At 35.8% G+C, this 26,383-nt stretch overlaps 1 protein-coding gene across 4 annotated transcripts in view; it reads right to left on the reverse strand.

The window, feature by feature from the left end:
- The window catches only part of GBE1 (1,4-alpha-glucan branching enzyme 1), a 279,311-nt gene that overhangs the window by 118,149 nt on the left and 134,779 nt on the right, over positions 1–26,383 (reverse strand). For all 4 annotated transcript variants that reach the window (XR_010407963.1, XR_010407962.1, XR_010407961.1 and 1 more), the window contains exons 4-7: positions 24,515–24,640; positions 23,580–23,715; positions 21,053–21,143; positions 17,427–17,636 (exon numbers count right to left, since the gene is read on the reverse strand). Coding sequence is in view for 1 of the 4 variants with exons in the window: in XM_054504127.1 (XP_054360102.1) it covers positions 17,427–17,636; positions 21,053–21,143; positions 23,580–23,715; positions 24,515–24,640 (563 nt within the window). In the remaining 3 variants the exon portion in view is untranslated. The remainder of the gene's footprint in view (positions 1–17,426; positions 17,637–21,052; positions 21,144–23,579; positions 23,716–24,514; positions 24,641–26,383) is intronic.

The raw sequence follows: 26,383 nt of genomic DNA on the forward strand, positions 1-26,383 counted from the left end.
AGTTCTCAGTGGGACTTTTTAAAAGATTTTATTTATTTATTTGAGAAAGAGAAAGAGAGAGAGAAAGGGAGAGAGAGTGTGTGTGTGTGAGGAAGAGGGAGAGAGAATCTGAAGCAGACTCCGCACTGAGCACAGAGCCCAACGTGGGGCTCAATCCCACAACCATGATATCAGGACCTCTTAGTGGTATTTAAGAGAAGGCTCCCAGTCCTAGCAGAACTAGCCCTTGTCAAGTCCAACTTTCTGCTTAGCCCACACCCAGGTGGGTACTCAGAATTACTCAGGAATGCCACCATATATTCCTTCTTTTTTTTTAATTTTTGTTTTTTTATTATTATGTTCAATTAGCCAGCATATCATTAGTTTTTGATGGTAGTGTTCAACGATTCATTAGATGTGTATAATGCCCAGTGCTCATCACCACACGTGCCCTCCTTAATACCCATCACCTGGTCACCCCATCCCCCCACCCCATTCCCTTCTGTAGCCTTCAGTTTGGTTCCCGGAGTCCAGAGTCTCTCATGGTTTGTCTCCCTCTCTGATTTCTTCCCACTCGGTTTTCCCACTCTTCCCCTGTGGCCCTCCACACTATTCCTTATGTTCTACATATATATGAGTGAAACTATATGATAATTGTCCTCTGCTTGACTTATTTCACTTAGCATATATTCTTGATGAAACACCTCCCCCATTCTCTCAGATGGCAATTTTACACCTCTTCTTGCCTGGAATTTCCAAGACCTCTCCCTTAAGGGACTGTCCTGCTTTTTATTTAACTGGAAAAACAGAAGCAATTAGAAAACATCATCAACCCCCAACCGAATCTACCTCCCTTGCTGCTTAAAGCCCATAGACTCTGCCTCCTAGTATATCAGATGAATTGTCCCTGCACTTTTCCAAGAGCAACCCTCCATTAGTACACCAAATCCCATCTTTTCTTCCCTTCTGAAGGGGTCTGCACCTCTAGTTACCATTCTCTATTGACTTAGCAATTTCCCCTTCTCTATAAGTTCAATCCCATAGGCTGAAATATCTCTTAAAAGAAGTTTTCTAACATTAACCTTCCCTCTTACCTTCCCTTTAAAGAATATCTCCTCATAAAACTTATCTACACTTGTTGCCTTTACTTTCTCACTTACCATTCTCTTCTTAACTCATCTGAAATCAGAGCTTTATTTTATTTTAATTCCAGTGTAGTTATTAACACACAGTGTAATATTAGTCTCAGGTGTATAATTTAGTGGCTCAACATTTCCATACAAGAAACTGTGATCATCACAAGTACTCTCCTCAATTCCCATCACCTATTTAACCCATCTCCCACCCACCTCCCCTCTGGTAACCCTCTGTTTGTTCTCTATACTTAAGAGTCTGTTTCTTGGTTTATCTCATTTTAAAAATTTGTTCATTTGTTTTGTTTCTTAAATTCCACATATGAGTGAAATCACATGGTATTTGTCTTTCTGACTTATTTTGCTTAGCATAATATACTCTAGATCCACCCAAGACAAGATTTCATTCTTTTTTATGGCTGAATAATATTCCATCATACATATACTGCATCTTCCTTATCCATTCCTCTACTGGTGGACACTTGGGCTGCTTCCATAATTTGACTATTGTAAATAAAGCTGCAATAAACATAAGGGTACATATATCCCTTTGAATTAGTGTTTTCATATTCTTTGGGTAAACACCCAGTAGTGTGACTGATTCAGAATTTTAGCCTGACCATTCCACCAAAAACCCTTTTTAGTACAAATAAATGACCATCAGTCCAACTCAGCGGTCCTGGGCCCTGCAGATGCAACTGGCATTGCTGGAAACTCCCTCCTATTTCACCTGCAGCCCTTCCCTGTGTTCCTAGCTGCCTTCTGGTTTGTCTTCCTAACCTCTGCATGTGAGAGTAACTCAGAGCTCAGGGTCGGATCATATTTCTCCTTGCTCTCACTCTTTAAGTGCTTCTGATATAATCTCACAACTTGAAATAACTTTTTTTTTTTAAGATTTATTTACTTGAGAGAGAGAGAGAGAGAGAATGGGGGGAGGGGCAGAGGGAGAGAATTTTCAAGCAGACTTCCTGCTGAGCATGGAGGACAACTTGGGGCTCGATCTCATAATCCATGAGATCATGACCTGAGCTGAAACCAAGAGCCCAATGCTCAACCAACTGAGCCACCGGGGTGCCCCTTGAAATAATTTCTATTAACAGATAACTTCTGATTTTAAATTGCCAGCTCACTGATTCCACACCTGCCCCACACCCCTCTTCCTCCTACTTTATCCTATAGTAGGCAGAATTATCTTTTCAATGTTGTCACACCATTCTCATGATCCAAACCTTTTAACAGCTTCCCATCAAACAGAGAATAAGTTGAATAAAATAGAAGAAAATCCAAACTCCTTATAAGAGCCTACAAGGCTTTCCATGATCTGACAACTGCCAAACTCTCTGGATTTTCCTAAAATTCTCTCTTGTTTACCATTCTACATCCCTCTTGCCTTCTCTTGAATGCACCAAGCCTAGTCATTCCCCACATAGGGACTTCACAGTTGCTTTTCTCCTCACAGTCTATACTGGATTTTATATTGCACACTTACATCTGGGTCTCTGGTTAAATATCACCTCTTCAGAAATGCTTACCTTGACTACACTAAAAGATAGCTGCCATGCAACATACTGCTGAACTAGCTGGCTTTGGTTTTCTTTTTTTTTTTTTTTAAAGATTTTATTTATTTATTTGAGACAGAGAGCATGAGAGGGAGGAGGGTCAGAAGGAGAAGCAGACTCCCTGCCGAGCAGGGAGCCCGATGCGGGACTTGATCCCGGGACTCCAGGATCATGACCTGAGCCGAAGGCAGTCGCTTAACCAACTGAGCCACCCAGGCGCCCTGGCTTTGGTTTTCTTCATGGTACCTGCCACTCTCTGGAAACTGGCTTTGTGTTGTCTGCCTTCCCCACTGACAGGGCTCTGAGGATTGGTGTTTTACTGGTTTTTTAATGCTTCATTCCCAGTGTTTAGGAATGTTGGGTAAATAGTAAGTACTCAATATATTTTTTTGTTAAATAAACAAGTTAGTTAAATCAGCACTTGTATATGCCAAAAATATTTTTGATAAGTGATTCTCAGCAACAGATTACTTAATCATCAGTATCTGTCCATAAAGCCTCTGACCCCCTAACACTTATTTACTCATTTTAAAAAGCTGACCCTGAGAAGTTCACTTTATGTACATATGTAATACACACACACACACACACACACACACACTTGTTCTCTAAAGACATTTTACAGACATTTCCAATATAGAAAAGGTATTTCAAATATTTTTAAAACAAAACTTCCTTTCCTTTAAAACAAATCCACTTGCACAGCCTAGAAATGTATATTCTTGCCCTATTCTCTAGCAGTTTTAGTAGTTAACTAAAAGAAACCAAAATGTTAATTTATGACTAATCTGTATAAACATTTGGATTTTAAAGATTTTATTTATTTTTATTTGAGAGAGAAAGAATGAGAGAGAGCGAGTACATGAGAGGGGGGAGGGTCAGAGGGAGAAGCAGACTCCCTGCCAAGCAGGGAGCCCGATGTGGGACTCGATCCAGGGACTCCAGGATCATGACCTGAGCCGAAGGCAGTCGCTTAACCAACTGAGCCACCCAGGCGCCCTAAACATTTGGATTTTAGATGTGTCTATACATACACACACACACATACACACACACACACGTATATAAATCATGAGAAAACATGGAAAACAACTTAGTGCATATTCATATAAGCAATATCTATATGCCTAGTGCAATATGTATCTACCTGATGCAATATTCATACGCTATATTTAAATGACAAGGCAATTTATAAAAACATACAAGAATCACCTTTATACTTTCTGCAGGATGTTAATGCATCCTGCATAAAGACTGGATAAAAGGACCAAAGCTCCCTCAGGTTTGTTCCCACCATCTCTAAATTACTTAGGTTTATGCTCAAATGGCCTCAAAGGTTCACATTTCTTAAGGCAAATTTGTAGCCACAGCCATTTTTTTTCTACATGCTAAAATAATCAGCACAGCAGGAAAACAAACCAAATGGAAGACAAAAAGGAGGACCAAAGAGAAGACCACAGCTAATCTGACACACACCCAAATTCTCCCTTGCCTTAGAACCTTGCCCTCCCTTGTATTATTACTTAAAAAAAAAAATAAGTGGAGGGAGAGAAAGGAGAGAGGAAAGAAGACTAGGAGGGGAGGGCAGGAAAGCAAAGAAAGAAGGAAGAAAGGAACAAAGATTCATGAGGAAAAAACAATGCTTCATTCCTGCCTTGATGGGAAAAACTCTTAAGTCTTTATCAATTCAGAGATTACTAATTTAGACACAAAGGATAGTTTCTCCTCAAGAGTATTCGGCTCTGAATGAAGTTCTTATTTTTGCATTGGCTATGATATTTTAATATTGTACACTTTAATTTCTTTTAGCAATTGGAGCCTATATATTAAGACTTTTAAAAAAGAACACAGAAATAATTTCCCTTCAGCTCATTCCAGAAATTGACAAGCATGAATAAAAAAATAAAATCCTTAATTTTTTATTTTTGGGTATCTTCTTTTAAATGTCATAAAGCTGAAATTGCCAAATGTACAGCTGAGACCTATATGAGAGTGAGAGAGAGGGAGAGAGAACACAGAAAAGAAGTGGGAGAAGAAAGGCAGCCAGACAAACTTTTGATGGGCTGGTGGGGGAAGACTGATACATAGTATTTTCTTTAAATAAGTGTAAATCCTAAAGCAGGTTGAGCTATTATTCTCTGCTTGAGCAAATAGTAGTAAAGTTTCATTTCTCTAAAATTCACATTATAAATAAAGAGTACTATATATTGATGGGGGTTTGGGAGTGGTGAAGAAGAGACAGAAATGAAAAGAGCTCAATGAAGTAAACAATTAAAGATGATGACAAGCACCCCTCAGGAAGGAGCAGCCCATAGCAGAACTTGAGTGCCAAAACCAGTCTATCCTAATTCCCCTCCCCTAATGGACTCCATGTTATTTCATTGGTTAAAGGACAGTGAAGATTTTTATTTTATATCATGGATGCAAATTTCAAACAGGATATTCTTTACAGAAATGTAAAGCCAACATAAACAATGTTTATAATACGGAATTTTCACATGCACACTGATACTATGGGATATCTCCTAAATATGAGATCAAAGGAAAAATAGGTAAGTGATAACTATTTTAAAATACAGAATGAGAATATAATCACAAATTTTAACCACAGATTATCATAAATAAAAGAAGGATGAAAAGAAGAAGCCACGAACAAGCATTCCAAGGGAATTTACACTGGTGAAGTTAAGAAGGGGCTTTTACTCCATGGATTGGAAGATAAACAGGAGATGGCCACACAAGGGAAATACTGCAGGCAGAGGGAGAAGCATGCACACAGGCCCCAGTGCAGGAAAAGCACCAAACTGGTAATAGATTAATAAGTGAGAGAAAGAATATGTTAAGATGAGATCATTTCCAGGGCCTTCAAAAACCTCTTAAGCCATGCTAAGATTTTTTTTTTTTTAAATCTTTTCAAAGTGCATTGAAGTACTTTGAGGTCAAAGAAATTTGAGAAATGAAGTATTATTGTATAGCACTTACTTGGGGGTTCAAAATGCACACTAGCTAATTAAACATTCCAAGAATTTCAACTATAAAGAAATGTGTTGAACTTGATTCAATTCAGGGTTTTCCAAATTTATTTGAGCATTGAACACTCTTCATGTGACACACATTGATATCCTGCTGAACTTTCCTCCTTGGTGGATCATTTCCCAAAGTAGTTATATTGGAACAAAGAGCAGTGACAAAACCTAGATGCTATTGTTACCTCATGAATTAACTGAAACACCATTTGCTATATCTGGGAATAAAAGGAACTAAAATATTCAAAAAATTATTACTTCGTAGAGATAACGGGTTTCATTGTTACTCAGCTGGACAAATACTTGACAGTCTACTCTGGCGGGTTCTGAGGGATCGTGCCTAACAACAGCATTCTAAGATGTGTAAGACCTCTGTTCTAATTTGGGAGCCTTCGAAAGCATCAATACATTCATTCATTTATTTATCCATCTGACAAATTTGTGTCTAAATGAGTCAAGCACTGTTCTAGCCTTAAGGGCTAATGAGATAAACAAGACAAACATTGTCTTTGCCTTGTTGAAGCTTACATTCATGCTTGGTGTAGAGGAGAAAAGCTAAATAATAATAATAATGCAATCCAGAAACTGATATAATAAAACACATATTCACAGATAAGAGAGCAAAGAGTGAAGGCATATAATCAAATAAGAGCATTTAACTCAGGGTGGTGGGTAGGAAAGACAATCTTGATTTGAAAAATAATTTGGACATGATATAAAGAGGAATTGTATTGCTAAATCGATATATGTTCATAGTTTGCATGATATGTAAATCTGAGCTCAACAACTTAGTCTGGATGTGGAACAAGCCATGGAAGCTTTAAGAAATGAAACTAATTCTTATTATATTCCAGGAACTATGCTAAGAATTGTGTCTGTTTTTAATATTTAAAATCTTCCAAAAGCTCTCTGAGGTAGGTTCCTTTTTAATCACCACTTTAGAGATGGATGTGGACACTAGAATATTTAAAATTATGTATGTGGTTTGCATTTTATTTCTTTTGAGCAGTATTATTCTATCTGTGCCTCTGCAGGACTGTTGGGTTTCTATTTTGCCTTCTTATTTAAGGTACCCCTCCCCTATGATTTCCCACGTTTCCCACTGCCCCTGCCAGCCAGCAGCCTGGCAGCAGGGACAGTACTCTCCCTGCTTCTCTCACCACCCCATGGCCTGAAAGTGTTTGCTATATTTACCCACTTCATTTGATCACTAAGCTCCCCGAATTCTCTTCTTGTACAGATGTCAGATACCTTAATTCTGGAAAGGGATGGGAAAAGATAGAGAGATAGACTATTTCTGATAGCCTTTCAACTGTAACCACATTAGCTGGTAGATGAGCTCATGGAAGAAGCAAGAAGGACAAACTGTAGGTCAAGCAAAGTCCGTGCTAGCTTATTATAAGGCAACTCTTAATAATAACACTTTGTCAGAAAGAAAAACATCAGGGGTAAATGCCATTCCAAACTGGGCACTGAACAGCAAGCATAAAGGTATGATCTCCCTACTTATAGCCATTGCCACATCAATGGCCACTCAAAACAGAAAGACCAGAGGACTGTAAGAATGAAGTAGGCCCTTCCTGCCTGAATTAGCCTAGATACTATTACCAAAAACAGCCCAGCCATTACAGTAAAAAAAAACCCATTATTGGGAAAGAGTAAATAATCTGATGGACAATAAACGTGATGAGACTAAAAATCAGAACACAGCACCATGAAATATTGTCAGAAATACAAAAGATGGCCCCTGATTTAAAAGTTAATTCAACACTGTTTAATACAATGCCTTTTGCACCAGAGAATCTGAAAACAATAGGAAGTAGAGAGATGTTTTGCTTATCCCACATCGGAAGGGAACAAAGCAGTCCACGCAAATAAAGTTTTCACAGTAATCCCCATCAAAAAAATTGCTGACAGATAACTTTAACTTAATCCTTAAAACATTTAAAATTTTAACCTTTTTAAAAAAGATTTTACTTATTTATTTGACAGAGAGAGACACAGTGAGAGAGGAACACAAGCAGGGGGAGTGGGAGAGGGAGAAGCAGACTTCCCATGGAGCAGGAAGCCCGATGCGGGGCTCGATCCCAGGACCCTGAGATCATGATCTCAGCCGAAGGCAGATGCTTAACAACTGAGCCACCCAGGCACCCCAAACTTTTAACCTTTTTAAAAGAAATACTTTGAAGTTACATTTTACTTTCTCCTGCCATCTTAAAAGAAAATTTTCAAACACGACGAAGTTTTTTTTTAATGACTCACGTTCATTATGATTATTCTACACGGCAGTTTGCTTAATGATGCTCAGAGAGACGACTGGGGCCTGGGACTGTTTGCTGCTACACCCAAGTGGCCTTATATTGCTGAGTTTTCCACTCTGGTTTTGATCTTGGTGGGTTCTCTCTCTCTCCACCACTGCTCCTGGCTGTGACTTCTCAACACCACTAGATGCTGATCATCATCAGTCATTTCCCACCGATGTTCCTAATTTTGTGCTTCTACCAAACAAACAAAACAAAACAAAACAAACCCCCCCCCCAAAAAAACAAAAAAACCCCAGCTTAACATGATTTTAAAATACAGTGTTGAGACCACACGAACAAAGACCCACAGTGATTATGGCACATATTTTGGCTCATGAAAATAAAATGCTGTTACTTGTGTTCATGCCTCTAATAATGTTTCAACTGTTAAGCTACTTGGTTCATGATCCAAGTCACGTAATTCCAAAACTACCTGCTTTACATTATACCAGATCTTTACTATCATATATATATATATATACTATTATATATATATATACATATATATATATAAAACTATATTAATTATATAATATATTGGCTGGCAGTATCTTTTGTAGCTTCCTTCACTGAATTCAGTTGGAAAGAACAGGCAACCCCACCAAATCAATATTGTGCAGTGTCACCTTCATGCAAAGCAAATTCGATAGTGAAAAGCTTAACAGAGAAAACTTGAGACTGCTTTACTTTAAATAAAATATATTCTATAAAAAACAATGAATTATTAACTTCACTTCCATATTTAATATATAAACAACACACATCACCTGAAAATTAAAAACAAACAATATCTATTTAGAATGTCACACAGTGGTATAAGTACAATGGAGAAAAATTAGACAAGAATAGGAGAGAGGAGAGGCGCCTGGGTGGCTCAGTCGTTAAGCATCTGCCTTCAGCTCAGGTCATGATCCCGGGGTCCTGGGATCGAGCCCCGCGTCGGGCTCCCCGCTCGGCAAAGAGCCTGCTTCTCCCTCTCCCTCTGCCGCTCTGCCTACTTGTGCTCTCTATCTCTGTTAAATAAATAAAAATCTTAAAAAAAAAAAAAAAAAAAGAATAGGAGAGAGGGAACAGAGGGGGGACTAGAGGAGTCGTCGTGTATCAGGTAGTCAAAACGGTAACCACTGAAATCATCACGATCATCACCACTCCATAAAGACCAGATAACGCACCTGGACAGCTAGTCGGCCCCATTTGCTAACCTTAACATAGTACTAAGAACAGAGCTCAAGTTTGAGAAAAGTTGGCTACTATGCTGTTTTGTTTCCTGAAGCACTGAGAGTAAATGTTAAGTCTAACTGCTCCTGAGTTTTACTGACGCTTTCGGCAGACAGAATTTTGAAAGGCCACACAGGCAAAGGTCTAATCTTTGGGAGATACATTAACCTGGAAGGAGACAATGAAATGAATCCTGAGGCTGAGGGCTTCTCTTACTAACAATGAAAGAAAAAGAAGACAGACTGAAGACCTGAGGTAAAACCAAACAGGGATATCTCACACATCACAAAATGTGGAGGGGAAATTCGGGAATTAGAGAAAAATAGGCCTGATCACTAATCTATATGAATAGGGGGAAAGTCTTCAAAAATGAATAATCTTTATATCACTTATAAATGTGTTCTTCCAAAATTATAAGATACTCATATTTTCTGAATAATAATTGGCTCAGTACAACATGGGTTATTTATCTGCAGCTTAATGCTCCGGAAATCATTCGGCTAGGAAACTATGAAATATTACTTCATAACTTCAAAACTGCTAGTCCATACCCTAGAAAACAGACATGCTTAAACAAGTTGTTTTGTTACCCACAGATGGAAAATAGATTTTTTTTTCACTTTTTACTTGCTTGTTTAAAAAGGTCATTAACAAAACCAGATATTATTACTATAGACTCCACGTCATTTCCACACTTAAATGAATAATCATTGAATGGGGACTTTCGGACCATTTTCACTAACATGGACCAATGTCTTAAGCTAAAGAAGCTGCTTGGAGAGTGATGCACAGCGTTTTCAAATTTAAGGCAAATTACCAAGTAGAACTGTCCTACTTTAGAGTGAGTTTGGATTTGAGAATGAATGTTACAGGTGAATAAGACCTAAATACTCAAGATATTTTCACAATATCCCTGTGCACCTAAATTTTGACTTGAGGGGAATAAACGGGGCAGATAATACCAGGAACAAAGTTCATACAAAAACTGTAAATCCTCACCCCTGTGCAGTGCTCTGCATCAACAAAAACCTTTCAGCTAGGCTGAATAATCTCATAAACCCTGTGAGAAAAGTTATATTTCTTTTTTTTTTTAAAGATTTTATTTATTTATTTGACAGAGAGAGACACAGCCAGAGAGGGAACACAAGCAGGGGGAGCGGGAGAGAGAGAAGCAGGCTTCCCACGGAGCAGGGAGCCCGATGTGGGACTTGATCCCAGGACCCTGGGACCATGACCTGAGCCGAAGGCAGATGCTTAACGACTGAGCCACCCAGGCGCCCCGAGAAAAGTTATATTTCTACTATTCACACTCAAATCCAGACAGATTAGATTGATATAGCAACTTTCTTAATCTCTTTTACAAAAAAAAATTAGTCTGAATTTTGAGTCTAACTCTACTTTCTTTGAAATAGTAGATTTAACCATTTTCCTTAATCAAGCTGAAAGGAGGTTCTGGCTTATACAACAAAGAAATACTAAAAGGAGAAGAAAAAATACTAGGAAAGAAGAAAACAATTAAGACTTTTTATGGGATATCCAGCATTCACTGAAGCTATTAACAATCTTACTGTGAGATTTTAATATTCTTAATGAAGAATAGGCTATTATTTGTTTGTTTTTAATTGCCTGTCTTTGGAATAGTTAGCTGTTTGCTAAATCTATGTCCAAAACTGTCTTTTAATCCTTATCATTTGCTCTATAAAAATCATCTTTTTTACTTTTTATAAGTTTATAAAGCAAATAGGACAGGTATTTGTCTGTCTAAAATGATGATGTATTACCTCAATTAAAAATATGAAATGTTTGGATATGTATCCAAAGAAATTAAAAACATGTATTTTATTTTAGAGTTTGTGCTACATTTAAATATATTGAAAATATCACCTCTCTGAAGACATGGCACTTGGTAGATGTTTAACGTTTGTTAAACAAGTCAATAGAATAAATGAATTATTCAGAAAAAGTCGTTTATTTTTTTAAAATCTATGATGTTACCTAAAAAGTTTATTTTTAAAAAGTCTACGATGTTAACCTTAATCTACCTAAAGAAATGGTCTAATTCAGTGATTTGTAAACTTTTTTGATTGTGTAAAGTATCAGTGAAAACTTTTCAACACATTCTCCCCTATATATATTTATTAATTGTATATATGTGACACTTGAGTAATACATTAGGTGCACTGTTAACTCATACACAAAAAGAAACTAATATTATTTGTTTTTAATTTTTTAAAAGATTTTATTTATTAAAGAGAGAGAGTGAGACAGAGCATGAGAGGGAGGAGGGTCAGAGGGAGAAGCAGACTCCCATTGAGCAGGGAGCTGGATGGGGGGCTTGATCCTGGGACTCCTGGATCAAGACCTGAGCCCAAGATAGACGCTTAACCAACTGAGCCACCCAGGCGCCAAGAAACTAATTTTAAAATAAACATAAAATAATCAAGGGTCTGGTTAAAGTTAAAAGTCACTTTGATATGTGATTTTAATACTTACCCTGGCTGTAACAGCTCACTAAAATATATAGATAAAAGTGAGAGGATCAATGACTCTATTGCATTATAAAACTCTTCTTTCAACTCCCTCCATCATCTACCATCTTTGCTGAAATCTGACTTGTATATTTCCATTTTCCCTGAAGTTAGTCAGGTTACTTTTGCTGAGTAACCACAAGAGGATTCATTTATATTTATAACCAATGGGCTTAAGATATACTGAAACTGAAAACATTTTAAAAGTTTGATAAAAACTACTTCCAAGATTTATGTGTATGCAAAGAAATTTTATGACTGAAATTGTGGCAATAAAATCACAATGATGGAATTTTTTTCTTGGTATTTCTTTAAAGACCATTACTTCAAGTTAACTTTTAAAATATCACCTGCACCCTGAAGGGAATGACTTTTTGGTCTATTTTTTCCCCAAACTTCTGATAAGCATATGCTCAGGAGTTAACCAAGCATATAGGCTTTGTAACACATCCTAGGACATATGAATCTTTAAGTTTTCCAGATAATACCAAACTGTTTTCAAAAGTAGTTGTACATATTTACCTTTACTATGCTGTTATTTCTTTGTTATTGTGGTCCTTTTTTTTTTTTTTTTTTTTTTTTTAGAAAGAGAGCATGTGGGAGTCGGGGTGGGGAGGGCCAAGAGGGGTAGAAGGGGCAAAGGGAGAGAGAAAGAGAATCCTAAACAGACTCCACACTGAGTGTAGAGCCTGACTGAGGGCTCAGTCTCATGACCCTGAGATCATGACCTGAGCCGAAATCAAGAGTCAGATGCTTAACTGACTGAGCCACCCAGGTGCCCCATGGTCATTTCTACTACAGCAAAAAAGTGAAATTATTTCGCCCAATGACATGTGCTTTTTGGTTTTTTGCTTTTAAGAAACCACAAAAAAGTACATGACTTTAAAATAATAATTTTAGAAGTTGCTATTCATGTCCTGGATGCTTAGTTTTTAAACATCTTGCTAATCACTCCTTAGCTAATATATCAGTGCACAATAAACAAAAGATGGATCATTAAGAACTGATTTGGTCATGATAAAATGTCATATATAAATATGCTAAAATTTTGTTTAGAATATTAGCAACTATGTTCATGAGGGTTTATCCCAGGAGTGCAAGACCGGCCTAACATTCAAAAATCAATAAATGGAATTTACTATATTGACAAACTAAAAAAAGAAAAAAACATATGAAATCATAGACCACTTAAGATACAAATATCCACTCTAAACAGGGAAGGCCCCCATGAATTTCCTTCCACATTCTAACTTACGGAAAAGACCTATCATGGTTAAAACCCAATTATTATAGTGTCTATACTAAGAAGTATTTTATTCCATTCACGATTATGACCTTAAAAAACAAACTGGATTTATTTTTGTTTCTAGAAGAACTCTAGTAACTCGAGATAACAGTAGAGTATCTTCCTACCTAAGAGTTGTTTCATCAGGAACCCATGCTGATGGAATAAATATACTACCTCTGTATCCAAATGTAAGGTTCAGGGAAAATATGAGCATGAGCTCTACTATGTTATCTCTTTTGAGATTCAATATCTTATCTCTGAAAGAAATATTCAACAAAGAAAAGGTACTCATTTGAAACTTTAGTAATAGTTAAGGTATAATAATTGTTTAGACTCAACAAATTTGCAGCTGTCTTGTTATTTTATCAAGTGTATTTACATAGTGCCAGACGAATATGCAAAACAGAATTTAAAACTGAGACCTCTAAATTGTATCCATTATTTCTTAACTCTAAAAACTTCAGAAACTTATAGATGACAGATTTGTGAGAAAGTTCTTTACCAACTAAAGTAAGGACAACCCAATCTCTGTTATGAACTGTCATTAGTAATTTAGCAGAGCTAGAAGGCAGTTCAGCCGAGTAGACAGAAAATTAAAACATGGGCAGCTCCTGATTGGAAATTTATTCATAGCAGGTAATGAAATAGCGTAGTCAGGATCTCTGGTATTACTCAGAGTTAGAGATTTAATTCTGATAACTTTGATGATGGCACTTGAATCAGAGATTATAAACGGTGACAGGTTGTGACATAGAGATAGGATGAAATGAGCATCAGCAACATATCTTACAGAAGCTGGTTCTATATAAGATTAATTTTCTCAAACAGTAAATATAATAATTTCAAAAATTATTACAAGTTTTCAAAGAAGAGGCTTAGGCCTTACATAAACCATGTTCCATTTTTATATATACTTTTCCATGGAGGATAATATTAATCAACAAATCAAAGATAAGGGGTGGAAAATAACTTATATTTTAAAATACGTATCTTCTGATTTCATCTGGATAAGGAACAAATCCAAAATTACAGGCAGAGTAGCTACTCTATGGGGAGAATATTAGTGAAGGCTAGGTTTTCATGTGTTATTTGCATGTTTAATGAGTTTATATTCATTAAATGCATTCATGTACAAAGAATGTTATTTATATTTATTAAGGATAATAATTTTTTATTTTGAATATCGTGCTTTTTTATACTTTCTAATTATCAACACTGACATTACTTTTATAATGAAAAGTATATTTTTAAAAAACTTGCTTATTTCAGACAAAACTCTCTACCACAGAAATAAGGCTTAAAAAGAAGTATTTCCCCATACACAGGTATTTCAATATTTTTTTGAATTTGTGAAATGGCATATTCACTGTGTGTGGTCAAAACTTTTTAGATGTGGGGATTTATTTATTCATTTTTAAAGATTTTATTTATTTATTTGAGAGAGAGAGAGAGAGAGCACAAGTAGGCAGAGCAGCAAGCAGAGAGAGAGGAAGCAGGCTCTCCGCCGAGCAGGGAACCTGCCGCGGGGCTCGATTGCAGGACCTGGGATCATGACCTGAGCCGAAGGCAGACGCTTAACCGACTGAGCCACCCAGGCGCCCCAAGATGTGGGGATTTAAAAACATAGCACAACAGTTCTTTAATGCTCCTGCCATTGAATGAAGGGGTCCATGTCCCCGCTCCTTGAAATTGTAACTGTTGGGGCTATAGTTTACAGAAGAAACGATGTTGGCTCAGTTTCTCGACCCAGACGTTAAGAAGTGGAAGCCTGCATGTCCTGTTACCTAGTACATTCACTGTGGTAAGAAAGCCCAAGTAGGCTGTGAAGTGGGCTCCCAGAAGCGGAGCTGAGGCCCTCCGCCCACAGCCAGCACCGACTGTCAGTCATGGGAGCGAACCGTCTTTAAAGTGGACACTGAAAGCCCCACCCCTTAACTGAGCCACTCTGACTGACACAACGAGAAGACAGGAAGAGCTGTCTGCCTGAGCTATGCCCAAATTGCAGATCTAGAAACAAAACAAACAACTGCTGTTATCTGAAGTCACTGAATTTTGAGCTGGTTTGTTAAGCAGCAATAAATAACCAAAACAACAGAATCCGACTTTAAACATGAATGCTGATTATAAAAATGGCTTTAGCATTCTACCAGAGCAATGTTATTTTACATATGCTACAACTAATCAGAATAGAAGGAAGAAAATGTAAAAGAAAAGCCTTATAAGTTTCATCAACCTAATATAAATTTTGTCAAAAGAGCTTTTAATAAATTGCACGAAGTATTGAGAAAATAATTCTGGTCCAACAATCTTTAGTATTTCATATATTGAGAAACCTAAGTATTAAAAAATTATTTGTTTAAATTTAGCGATTTAAATTGTTTAATTTGGCTTTGTAAGGCTTTATCTATATTGTATAAGGATGTCATAACCAATAAGTATAAGCTGATACAGAAAAAACGAATTCTATTAAATTGGAAAATATAGATATCAAATAGAATAGAACATTAATAAAATGGATTTTAAATGGAACTATATTTACAAAGGACTAGGCCTATATGACATAATGCAGCCAAAAAATTATTCATAATAAAAATAATAAGCCAAAATCATGATATATATTTTTTACCAAAAGCAAGATTAATGGTTAATTCCATAACAAAAGAAAACGAGTATTAAATAAAATGTTAAATATGTCTTAACTTCTGCAAAAGAAATGTTTTTTAAAACAATTATGTATAATCCTTTTTCTTTAGAAGGTTGGATGACTTTTAATGGACTATGAGAGCTCGAGGTAGAGAAAAACACACTATAATAAATATTTTAATAAAATAATCTTTTTAACATAAAGATCCATACACTTAAAGTATTTCTTTTTAAAGACACAGCTCTACAGAATAACTGTCCTAACACAAAAATTGAACCATTTAATGTATGCTTTTCATAAGGCACAGTTCTGCAGTATAGAGTCAACTCTTATTCCTCTAAATATGAACCAGAGATTTCAGTTAATTGTATCACTTGCCTACAATCTACGTTTATAAGATTTTCTCAAGAGTGGAGTTATACCACAGAATTAGCACAGGTTCAGTCCTTTTTACTTGTTATAAATCCGTAGTAGGAAAAGCAATGTTCAAAAAGGTGACACAAATACAAAATACCTTTGCAAAGGGAATTGTATTAGCCCCCAAACTCTGCCTCCTCTTATAATGAAAAACCTGAGAGCCAGAATGATTAATCGATTTGTTCCAGAATGAAACTCGGCCTGAAACCTTGCCACCCACTCCACCTCTTGTGTCTTTTCTCATGTGTTATGTGGCTTCGTCTGGCCTGAGTGATTCCTATACGTTATGAAATATAAAACAATGTATAATATTCAGGAAAGAGCAAAGCAGAACAATTTCCTCCATATGAAAGTCATCTAATTTATGTTGAAAAATTAGAAATCTTCGTTTTGTCAAGGTACTTGCTAAAGCGTTTTTCCATACTGCTCGTTTTCCAGATATGTGTATGTTTATGTATAATGCAACATCCAAAAGAAAATTCATTAAATTTCTTTTAAAAATATTATAAAAAATTAGTTATACATTGATACTCTGCTACTTTTAATATTTCTGACAGCGTATTTTCATATTTTCACTTATAATCAATAATGGATACAAACTGTTAGTATTTTTCACTTTTTGAAATATTTTTGCCATATTATGCTATTTAATCACCTAAAACCCCTTTCTACTTAAATGGTAAAAGAAGTCAGAGGTGGGTTTAATCTTAATTGTTTCAACATTAAGCCTTAGTTTACTTTTATGTAACGTGGTCCTAATAATAGGACTTACCATGTGTAAGTAGAGTTGCTATGCAGAATAAATAAAATATGTAGCTAATGTATCTAAAACACTTAGCATCATCCCTGACATATTACATACTAATAAATGTTAGTTGTTATTAAAGTTATATTAATTTAGCTGTGATCAAGAACATGGCAATATTATTAAGATAGCAAAATATGAAGTACAATTTTGAAAAACTGCCTACTTAAAACCATGTACATATTTCTATTAAAAGGAGATTTGCTACAGTTAATACAACCTAATAAAGTATTCTTTTAGATATCAAAAAATATTCACATTAATCCTTTTAAATGGCCATATAACCAATATATTTTAAATGACATAAGATTGGTAAAACTGCAATTTAACACAACTTACCACAAATACATGTGCTATTCAAAACAAGGTAAATTCTGTAAGTGTGTTAAATATTCCTTGTAAAATTTTAAATAATTGAACTAATTAATTATATACCAGTGAAAGACTATACACACACACAATGAACTTAGTAATATTCCTTGAAATGTTTTTTAAACAAAGACATTTCCATATGGTATGTACCTACCTGGAGTAGGCAAACAATCGACTGTCCCAAAGATCATGATTCCCTCTAGGTCCAGAATGAAAATAACAGGAATCAGTCCCATCAAACATGTTCAATCCATCTTCTGAATTTTTTGAAGCATGGCTGTGTACCACATCTAAGAGGACGGTGATACCCATTGAGTGAGCCGTGTCAACCAGTTCTTTTAGCTCTTCAGGCGTTCCATAACGGCTAAAGGTAAAGAATAAAGCAAAAACAAAATCGTATCATATTTAAAGCAAACATCTAATCATTTATTGTGTATCAATTGCTTTACCAGTACAGTACTGGATACTTTAAATATGCAAATTCAATATGATATGATACTTAGATACAAGTCAATGTGGCATCATATTTTCTATAAAAGCATTCAATAAAAAAAATAGTAATTTAAATCCAGCTATTGCATGTAGATTTACATCCCCGTGAAAATTCACATTTTGAGTAGGTAGGCAGTAAATTTTGTTTCTCTATACTCAGAGCTTCTGATTTCCTTCTCCAAGCCTACCTAGCCTGGACAGCATTGTCATCCCTGTTCATATACTTGGCCATCCCTGTGAATGTGTGTGCTCAGGGTTGGGGGGGCTCTTAGAGTATTTCTTTGAATATCCTTGGTGCCTTGAGTGAGACCATCCCTCTTGCACTTACTTATTCCCAAACTGGAATGCCCCCAGGTGCCAGAAGGCCGAGAGAATGTGCCATGTCTGTCACCACCCAAGCAGAAAACATGGGTAGCTCATAGGCACAGGTGTTTGCGTTAACAGCAGTTTTCTTGTCTGCATGAAATAGAAAACAAATCACTCCTAAGAGGGAAGGCTTTTCTTAACCTATGTAAAATCTCAATATTGGCCTTCCATAGCATCAACTTTGCTTTTAAATAAATAATCACCCAATTGCCCTTGTGATTATTATTGTCTCACTTCCTCACTTGAGCGCAGGGGCTGTGACTATCTGGTTTCCCACGATACAGTACAGTCCTTAGTATATAGCAGGTCTCCTGCTAGCTAACTCCATTGGGCAGCAAGACCTGTCTTTGAAAAATGCAATGTGATCATTTCATTTTTACTAAAATCATACTTGCACTCCCGTTGTCCTTAGGATGAAGACTGTGGACCTTATCATGACCTACTGCACTGTTTAATTTGGCTCCTTCCAATAACTTTAGATTTATGACCCTTTACTCCTTTCTCTCCTTATCGCAGCCACCTAGCCTTTTTTTTTCTACTCAGTGAACAGCGTGTTCAGAGAATAAATAGCCTTAAAATTTCATTCATTTGTTTTTTCAACAAATACTTATTAAGCTATCTACCACGTGTCATGAAATTTTCTATACTCTGGGATTCAGCAGTGAACAAAATAAATATCACTGCCCTCATGGAATTTACATTCTATTTGGAGGACTACAAATAAATAAGCAAAACATGGGGGATGTCAGATAGCAATAACTTCTCTAAAGAAAAACGAAGCAAAGCCGCTGGTAGAAAGGGCGGGTTTGCTATTCTAAACAGGGTTATCAAGTGAAAGTTTCATGACGAAGGCAATGTTTGAAGGAATACCTGGAAGAAGAAGGGAGTAAGGCATGTGAACATTTAAAAGATAGAATATTTAGAAAGAAAGGGCACTGGGGAAATAAGCTAGGAACACTTGGACGAAAAGCAAATAGGCTAGTGTGGCCCAGAGTGGAATGATCAATAAAGGCATGAGTCCAGAGAATCAGTCAAGACCCAGATCACATGAGGTCTTAATGGATCAATATAAGGCCTCTGACTTTTACCTGAAAGAGATAAGGAATCACTAGAAAGTTCTGAGCAAGAGAGTAACATGACCTTTTATTTTAAAGTGGTTACTCTTGTCACTATGCAGAGAGTAGCCATGTGTATGGAGGGAGAGAAGGCTAGTGAAGGGGTAGGAGAACAAGAGAAAACAGAATGCCCAATTAAAAGGCTACTGAAATAATCCAGGTTATAGATAATGGCAACATGGAGCAGGGTGGTGGCAGTTGAGGAAGCCAGATTTGGGATACATTTTGAAGATACAAGGTGGTTAGGTTTCATGATAGTTAGAGTATAGGAATGTCCTGACAGAAAGGGAAAAGTCCAGGACAATGTGAAGTGTATTTAAGCCATAAGAGTGGATGACACTTGATGGGACCCCCAATATATGTCATACATACACAGAAGAGAATGGAACCAAGGGCTAAGCCCTGGAGGTCCAATATTCAGTGGTCAGAAAAAGCAAAGGAAATTTTAAAAAATAAATAAAAAGCAGCAAGAGAGATAGGAAAAACCCAAACAGGAGGATAATAGTTTCCTGAAAACCAAGGAAAGAAAAATGTCCTAAAAAGGTACAAGTAACTAATTGTGCCAAATGCTGCAGACAGTTCAAGCACGTTAATAGCTGATCAGTGGACTTAACAGTGTGGAGGTCATCAGTACACTTTACAAGAGCAATTTCAATGAATAGGTGAAGAGCTTACCTGGAATGAGTTCAAGCAAGAAGAGGAATGAAGGATTTAGAGATTATAAATATAGGTAATTTACTCAGGGGGAATGACTATAAAGAGAAACAGGTAAAAGGATCAGTATCTTTTCTCTATGCTTGGAAAGCTATCTCCCTATTCCCACTTCACCCCTCCTCTCAGTTCACTCTTTTTTTTTTTTAATTTTATTTTTAAAGATTTTATTTATTTATTTGAGAGAGAGCGAGAGCATGAGCGAGGTGGAGGGGCAGAGGGAGAAGCAGACTCCCCGCTGAGCAGGGAGCCCAATGCGGGGCTGGAGCCCAATGCGGGGCTCGATCCCAGGACCCCGGGATCATGACCTGAACCGAAGGTAGACGCTTAATGACTGAGACACCCAGGCACCCCCTCCCAGTTCACTCTTAATTATGTTCTAGATCTCAGTTCCAACATCAGTTCAGATCTAATCTAAACTGATCAGATTCCTCATTCTAGGCTTTTATAGCACCCTGTCATTTTCTTCTTAGCTTTTATCATGAAATCAACAAGTAGATTACTGGATTAACAAGTAGATTACTGGATTAACATTATATGCCACAACAGTGTGAGCTCCATGAGGTGGAGACAACGTTGGACTTATTCAACTTGCAGTCATTTAGGTCAGCACTTCTTCAATTACATGGACTCCTTGGTGTCTTTCTGCCCAGAGAGTCACATTCCTTGGATTTTAGCCTGGAAAGGACAATCCTTCTGTAGTAGTATGTTCTACTAAGAGCCTTCTCAGTCACATTCCTACATAGCCAAACTCTTTCCAGAAAAGGATGTGAGCTCTGGCAATAATGACTTCCATGAGACGTGATTTTCTGACTAAGACTTGGGCCTCCAAATGCATGACAATTTCAGCAGGTTGACTGGATATTCTTTACCAGAAATCATTTCATGAAAAGCAATGTCCAACCTCTAAGGCTTGATGGGAAGAGAGTCTATGATCTTAGTTAAAAAAAAAAAAAAAAAAAAAAAAAAAAAGCTCAGCTTCTGTTAACTCTGTTAACTCTAAATTAGGTTACAAACCAATATCATATAAAAGGTAAAAATTTATTTTATTTTTTTTCTCAAATAAAAATGGTTAGAATTGGGACTTTCATTTTACCTTGAAGCTGCAAAGAAGCTTGTGATCTGGTAACCAAAACTGGCATAGTAAGCATGCTCCATTATTGCCATCATCTGAATGCAGTTGTATCCTATACAAGCAAAGGTCAAACAGAGATTAAAAGCAACATTAAAAAAAAAAAGAAATGAAAAAATATATAAACACAGCATCCTTGTTCTGAAGACATTAAATTTTACATACGATCATTTACATATAAATGATTTGATCACTTTGAAAAGTTCTACTACTTTAATATCTTTTGCTTGTCTGACCTTCTAACACAAAGTCGGACAGTTAGTTCTTGAGAGTTGTAGTCTAGCTATTTGAAACGTCTTCATTTTAACAAGTAATAAATGATATGCAAATATACTCTTAATTTGACTTTAGAATATTAAAGATGGCAATCTACATATGCTAAACTTCAGTTGCACTTGTAATATTCATACTGAAGACTATGAAAGCTAAATAAAAGTAACCAGTTGCATGCCATATACTTTTTTTTATTTTACCTTTTTCTTTATGTTTTAGTTATTTCTACCATATAACATAGGATATACCAGTAAATCCATTTTTCCGCAAGGTAGCTTTTACGAAGCCAGAATTAAGTCTTCTACTTTCTGCAATTTCTATGCCTATATACAGGTACTGCAAAGTTGCCTGTATACACACATGGGCACACAGAACCCAGAAGCATTTACTAATATGTTTTTAATATAAGCAAATAATCAAAGAAGAAGAAACTTTTGATCTTTAAAAAAATAACTAAGGAAACATTTTTTTCCTTCAAATTTGGTAGAATTTTCAAATATGATTTGACTGCTTTGAAAGTTCCATTTCTGTAACATACATAGAAAATACTCTGTTCTCAAAGTCCAGTTCATGTCAGTATGGCTTCTCCTGTACATATTTCTTTTTTTTTTTTAAAGATTTTATTTTTATTATTTATTTGACAGAGAGACATGGCGAGAGAGGGAACACAAGCAGGGGGAGTGGGAGAGGGAGAAGCAGGCTCCCCGCCGAGCAGGGAGCCCGATGCGGGGCTCGATCCCAGGACCCTGGGACCATGACCTGAGCCGAAGGCAGTCGCCCAACCGACTGAGCCACCCAGGCGCCCATCCTGTACATATTTCAGTACTGAACTAATAGTGGAACCATTGCAAAGTCACATTCAGATTTAGAGATTCATATTTAAAGAAAAACATAAACTATGCTTCATAATCTGCTGTTGGCTTTTTCATTATAAAAACAATCTAACTCTATCACATTTCTATCATGACAGAAATATGTATATAAACTCCTGCTCAGGTAACATAAATCAATTATATATTTTATAACCAAATACAGAGTTTGTAGTTTATTTCTCTATTATGAAATAAATATTATTCTTATGATCAAGCGCCAATTTATAGTTTTTATTATTAATTTTATAGTATTACTCATTCTTAGATTCATTTATGTTCAGAGTTCTGTGTTATTCAACTGAAACACAACAATGAACAAGAGAATCCTTGTTCTGTCAAACCTTCTGCAAGACCTGGGTCATAAACAATGTATTACAGCATGAAATGGCAGAACATCCCAAATACGACAATTTAAATATAATACCTATTAAATATAATTAATATTAAATTCTTCATATATTTACTTAATTCTGGTTTCTGGAATCTGACCTCACCATTACAGACAATTAAGATCCATGTATAACAGAACTTTAACAGTGAGTTGAAAACCTTTCTTCTAGCCAAAGTTTGGACTGCCTACCAGAAGCAGAATAATTAAATGTACTTTATCTTCCTGCCTAGCTGTTGGAGCAGGTGCTAACAGGCTGTAAAATGATAAAAAAGCATTACCAATAAAAAGAAAAATAACAAATTTAAAGCATACTGAATCAATAATTCAGCAGTACACTATTAACTTTCCTGGTTGTTCCCATGAAGACAAGGATCTGTGTCATTACAATCCAACATACAAAATCTAGAACAATGTCTTAGAACAAAGATGCACCATAAATATCTGTCAAATAAGTCAGCCAGACCGGAGATGTGTATATATATATATATATATACACATATATATGTACACACACACATTTGTATCAGGGTCAGAATCAAAGTATTGACTCTGATACAAAATGAGTTCTAGTAACCTTAAAAAAATGTAAGATTTTTTTCCCTAACAGACTAAAATGAACAGGCTATAATCAATGACCACTTAAATTGATAAAAGTTCCTTCCTGTAGAAAAGTAATTATGCTTACATATTTATCTACAATTTGGAAGCCATCAGTTCACATTACTTAAAATTGAAATTGGAATAATATCTTGAATTCTTATGCTCTATCTTATTCCATTTCTCTTTTCTATGCTATCACTATTACAGGGCAATTTGAGAAGCCTAAAATAAAATGCATTTCTATTACATATTTAATCTCTTAACACAAAAAAAGAGACACTTGTAATTAGCTTTTCTAATAAGAGAACAGACTCATTAAAATTTTATCTGAATAAAAATCACAGTTATTACTTACCAAGGTCTTTGATTCTTGGTAGTACATTGCATGTAAAATGTTTATAAGAAGCTATTTTTCCTTCATAGGAAGAAATTCCCACATGAGATTCATAAATTCTTAGACCTCTTGGCTTCTTTGGTTTGGAATGCTTAAACTACAGAATATAAAATTATATAAAGAATTAGATCAGAAATACAGGTATGATACTAACTGATTAAGCATGTTAAATGAAATGGTGAATCAACTCAAATAGTTTGGAACTGCTTTCGCATATAAAAGGCATTCCATGGCTATATCCATGAAATTTTCTCTTGAAAAGAAATTCCTTTTTGGGATCATGTTAATGGATCTGTTTTAAAAGAGTAATCATGAAATGGCTTATGCCTTATCATTGAGCCTTAGAGAAAACACAACAGCTTAAAATGTATACATAATTATTAAATGCAAAGCACTTATCAACAAGCTCCAATAACTTAGAATACAAAAAAGTGAGTTCAAAGATACATATAAACCTTGACAATGATATGGCCTTAAAAATAACCCTAAATAATACATTCATGAGGTATCTTCCCTATGCCTTGTTCCTAAGGACACTGGGACCCTGCTTCAAACCAATGACAATGAGAAATACTGTATCACTGAAGAATCTGTGATGAATCAGAAACTGTGTTTAAAAAAAAAAAAGCAGTATCCCTTTCAGGTCAGTATGTAGAGATTTCTTTCTCCCTCCTATCCTCAGAAACACATGATAAAACAAGAACTCACTTCTGTATTTTATTGGCTACAGATGATGGACTCTGATACATGTATAGTATATCAGATACACTATGATGTAAAATACAAAACTGGCAGTGAAGAGAGAAGTTGAACATTACTATAAAAGTTATAAAAGTAAAAATTAATTTTCCTAGAAATACTGGAACAAGCATTTATTAAAGATTTGTTGTTCTCACTTTATATGGGTGTTCTGGATCCCAGTGTATCCAATCATAATTCACATTATCACCTTCACGAGTCACATACTTCGCCCATGGTGAAATACGATACAAGATCTCTCCACTTTTACTCCTAATAACTACCTAAAAAGAGAATGAGATGTTATTGCTTTAAAATACTTCGACAACTCTAAGATAACACATAAGAGTTTATGAGAACTGCTACAAGTAAGAAAAGGAGGAATGATCTTAAGAATTTAAACCACCATACAGATGTGTACCCTTAAAGATGTTTAAATGGACTTTACTTTCTTATCCGTTATAGTATATGATCCTTAAAGTCACTTCCAGCTGAAATATTTTATGATTCTCTGGCAACTTCCATCATTGCCAATCAACTATTAGAGTGGTTAATTAAAGTAAACATAAAGGAGATAGTAAAAAGACAAGAATATTATTTGGAAACTACTGTGAATAAGTCAACAGGAGTACATAATCCTACTATGTATTTAAAAAAAGTAATGAGCTATATTGCCATCTCTTTCCTTTTGTTTTCATAGCAATTATAACATTTCAAGAAGCTAAAGGAGGAAAATGAGTTTTGATTTACATTTGTATTGTGCACACACAAATATACATACGTACACACAAACAGATACCACCCTGTAAATATTTTCCATCTTTTTTCAACTTCTATGCCCTATTCCAAGTGTGCTTTACCATATAAAACCAAGCATTTCCCCTTTAGCCATTCATTCCTATATTTGCCAATAGTATCACTATTGTTATCAATAAAAAAACAATAAAATGCAAATCCACCCTTTTAGACTTAATGCTGAATAAAATATTTTTAATTTATCAACATGGTTAGATAACAAAGTGAGCCACATGAGCAGAGTTTCTAAGAGATTGAAACGGTGGCTTTTTTTCTTAAGTTTTTTTTTTTTTTTTAATTAAACCTTCTAAAAGTAGATATAGGATGATCAAAATTGTTCAGATTAGGAGCTATATTATGCCCTTGGCATTGAGAGAGAATATATTCTTCAGTCTCCTCTAACAGAGAAAAGCTCTAGTGTGCATAATTCTTGGTAATTAAATATTTGTGAAACGCTTTACAGTTTAGAAAGGACTTTCATCATTATATCTCACTTGATTCTAGAGAATCTTTATGACCCAAATATCAAGTGGGACTGAGCTGTCAAAAGTCACTGAATAGCAGAGCCAAAAGCTAAACACAGAGCCTCTGATACTCACTTTCTTGCTCTTAACAGGCAACCACACCACTTCCTACAGATACCAAAAAGTAATAAATCATGATTTATGATAGAAGAGCAGGTGAGTGGTGAAGTTCATGTCTAACTTACATGAGCAACATTCTTTCTTCTCCATTAGGCCTCCCACTTACTGAAGCCACTGACAGCTAAGTATTGCTATCATTCAAATAATTATCACAAAAAGATGAATGAATAGGATTCACCCATTTCAGTAGTATTCATTCCAAAAGATATGTCCCCTGAGCTACATGAATTTCTGGTATAATATACAATAGTAATATGCTTAAGAAAAGGTCCTCTGTCTCACTCATCAATTGAGGATAGGCCATGGGGAAATAAAATATAGAAATCAGTTTTCAGTAAATAACACTCTGCTTAATCCATCTGTCTTTTCTCTCTTTCGCTAAATGGCTCTACAGTCCCTCCAAAGGATGTTCATATACCCATAATTATTTGTGAAGGTGCCTGTTGGCAGAGAGAATATTTGAAACTTTAAGTAGAGGATATCAAGAATCTCCCCATGCTGGAAGAATGAAGGGGGGGAAATCGGAGGGGTAGACGAACCATGAGAGACGATGGACTCTGAAAAACAAACTGAGGGTTCTAGAGGGGA

Source organism: Mirounga angustirostris, unplaced genomic scaffold (assembly GCF_029215605.1).
Source record: "Mirounga angustirostris isolate CCGP_5_RB_7025 unplaced genomic scaffold, mMirAng1.0.hap1 SCAF_1, whole genome shotgun sequence".
Lineage (NCBI taxonomy): Eukaryota > Metazoa > Chordata > Mammalia > Carnivora > Phocidae > Mirounga > Mirounga angustirostris.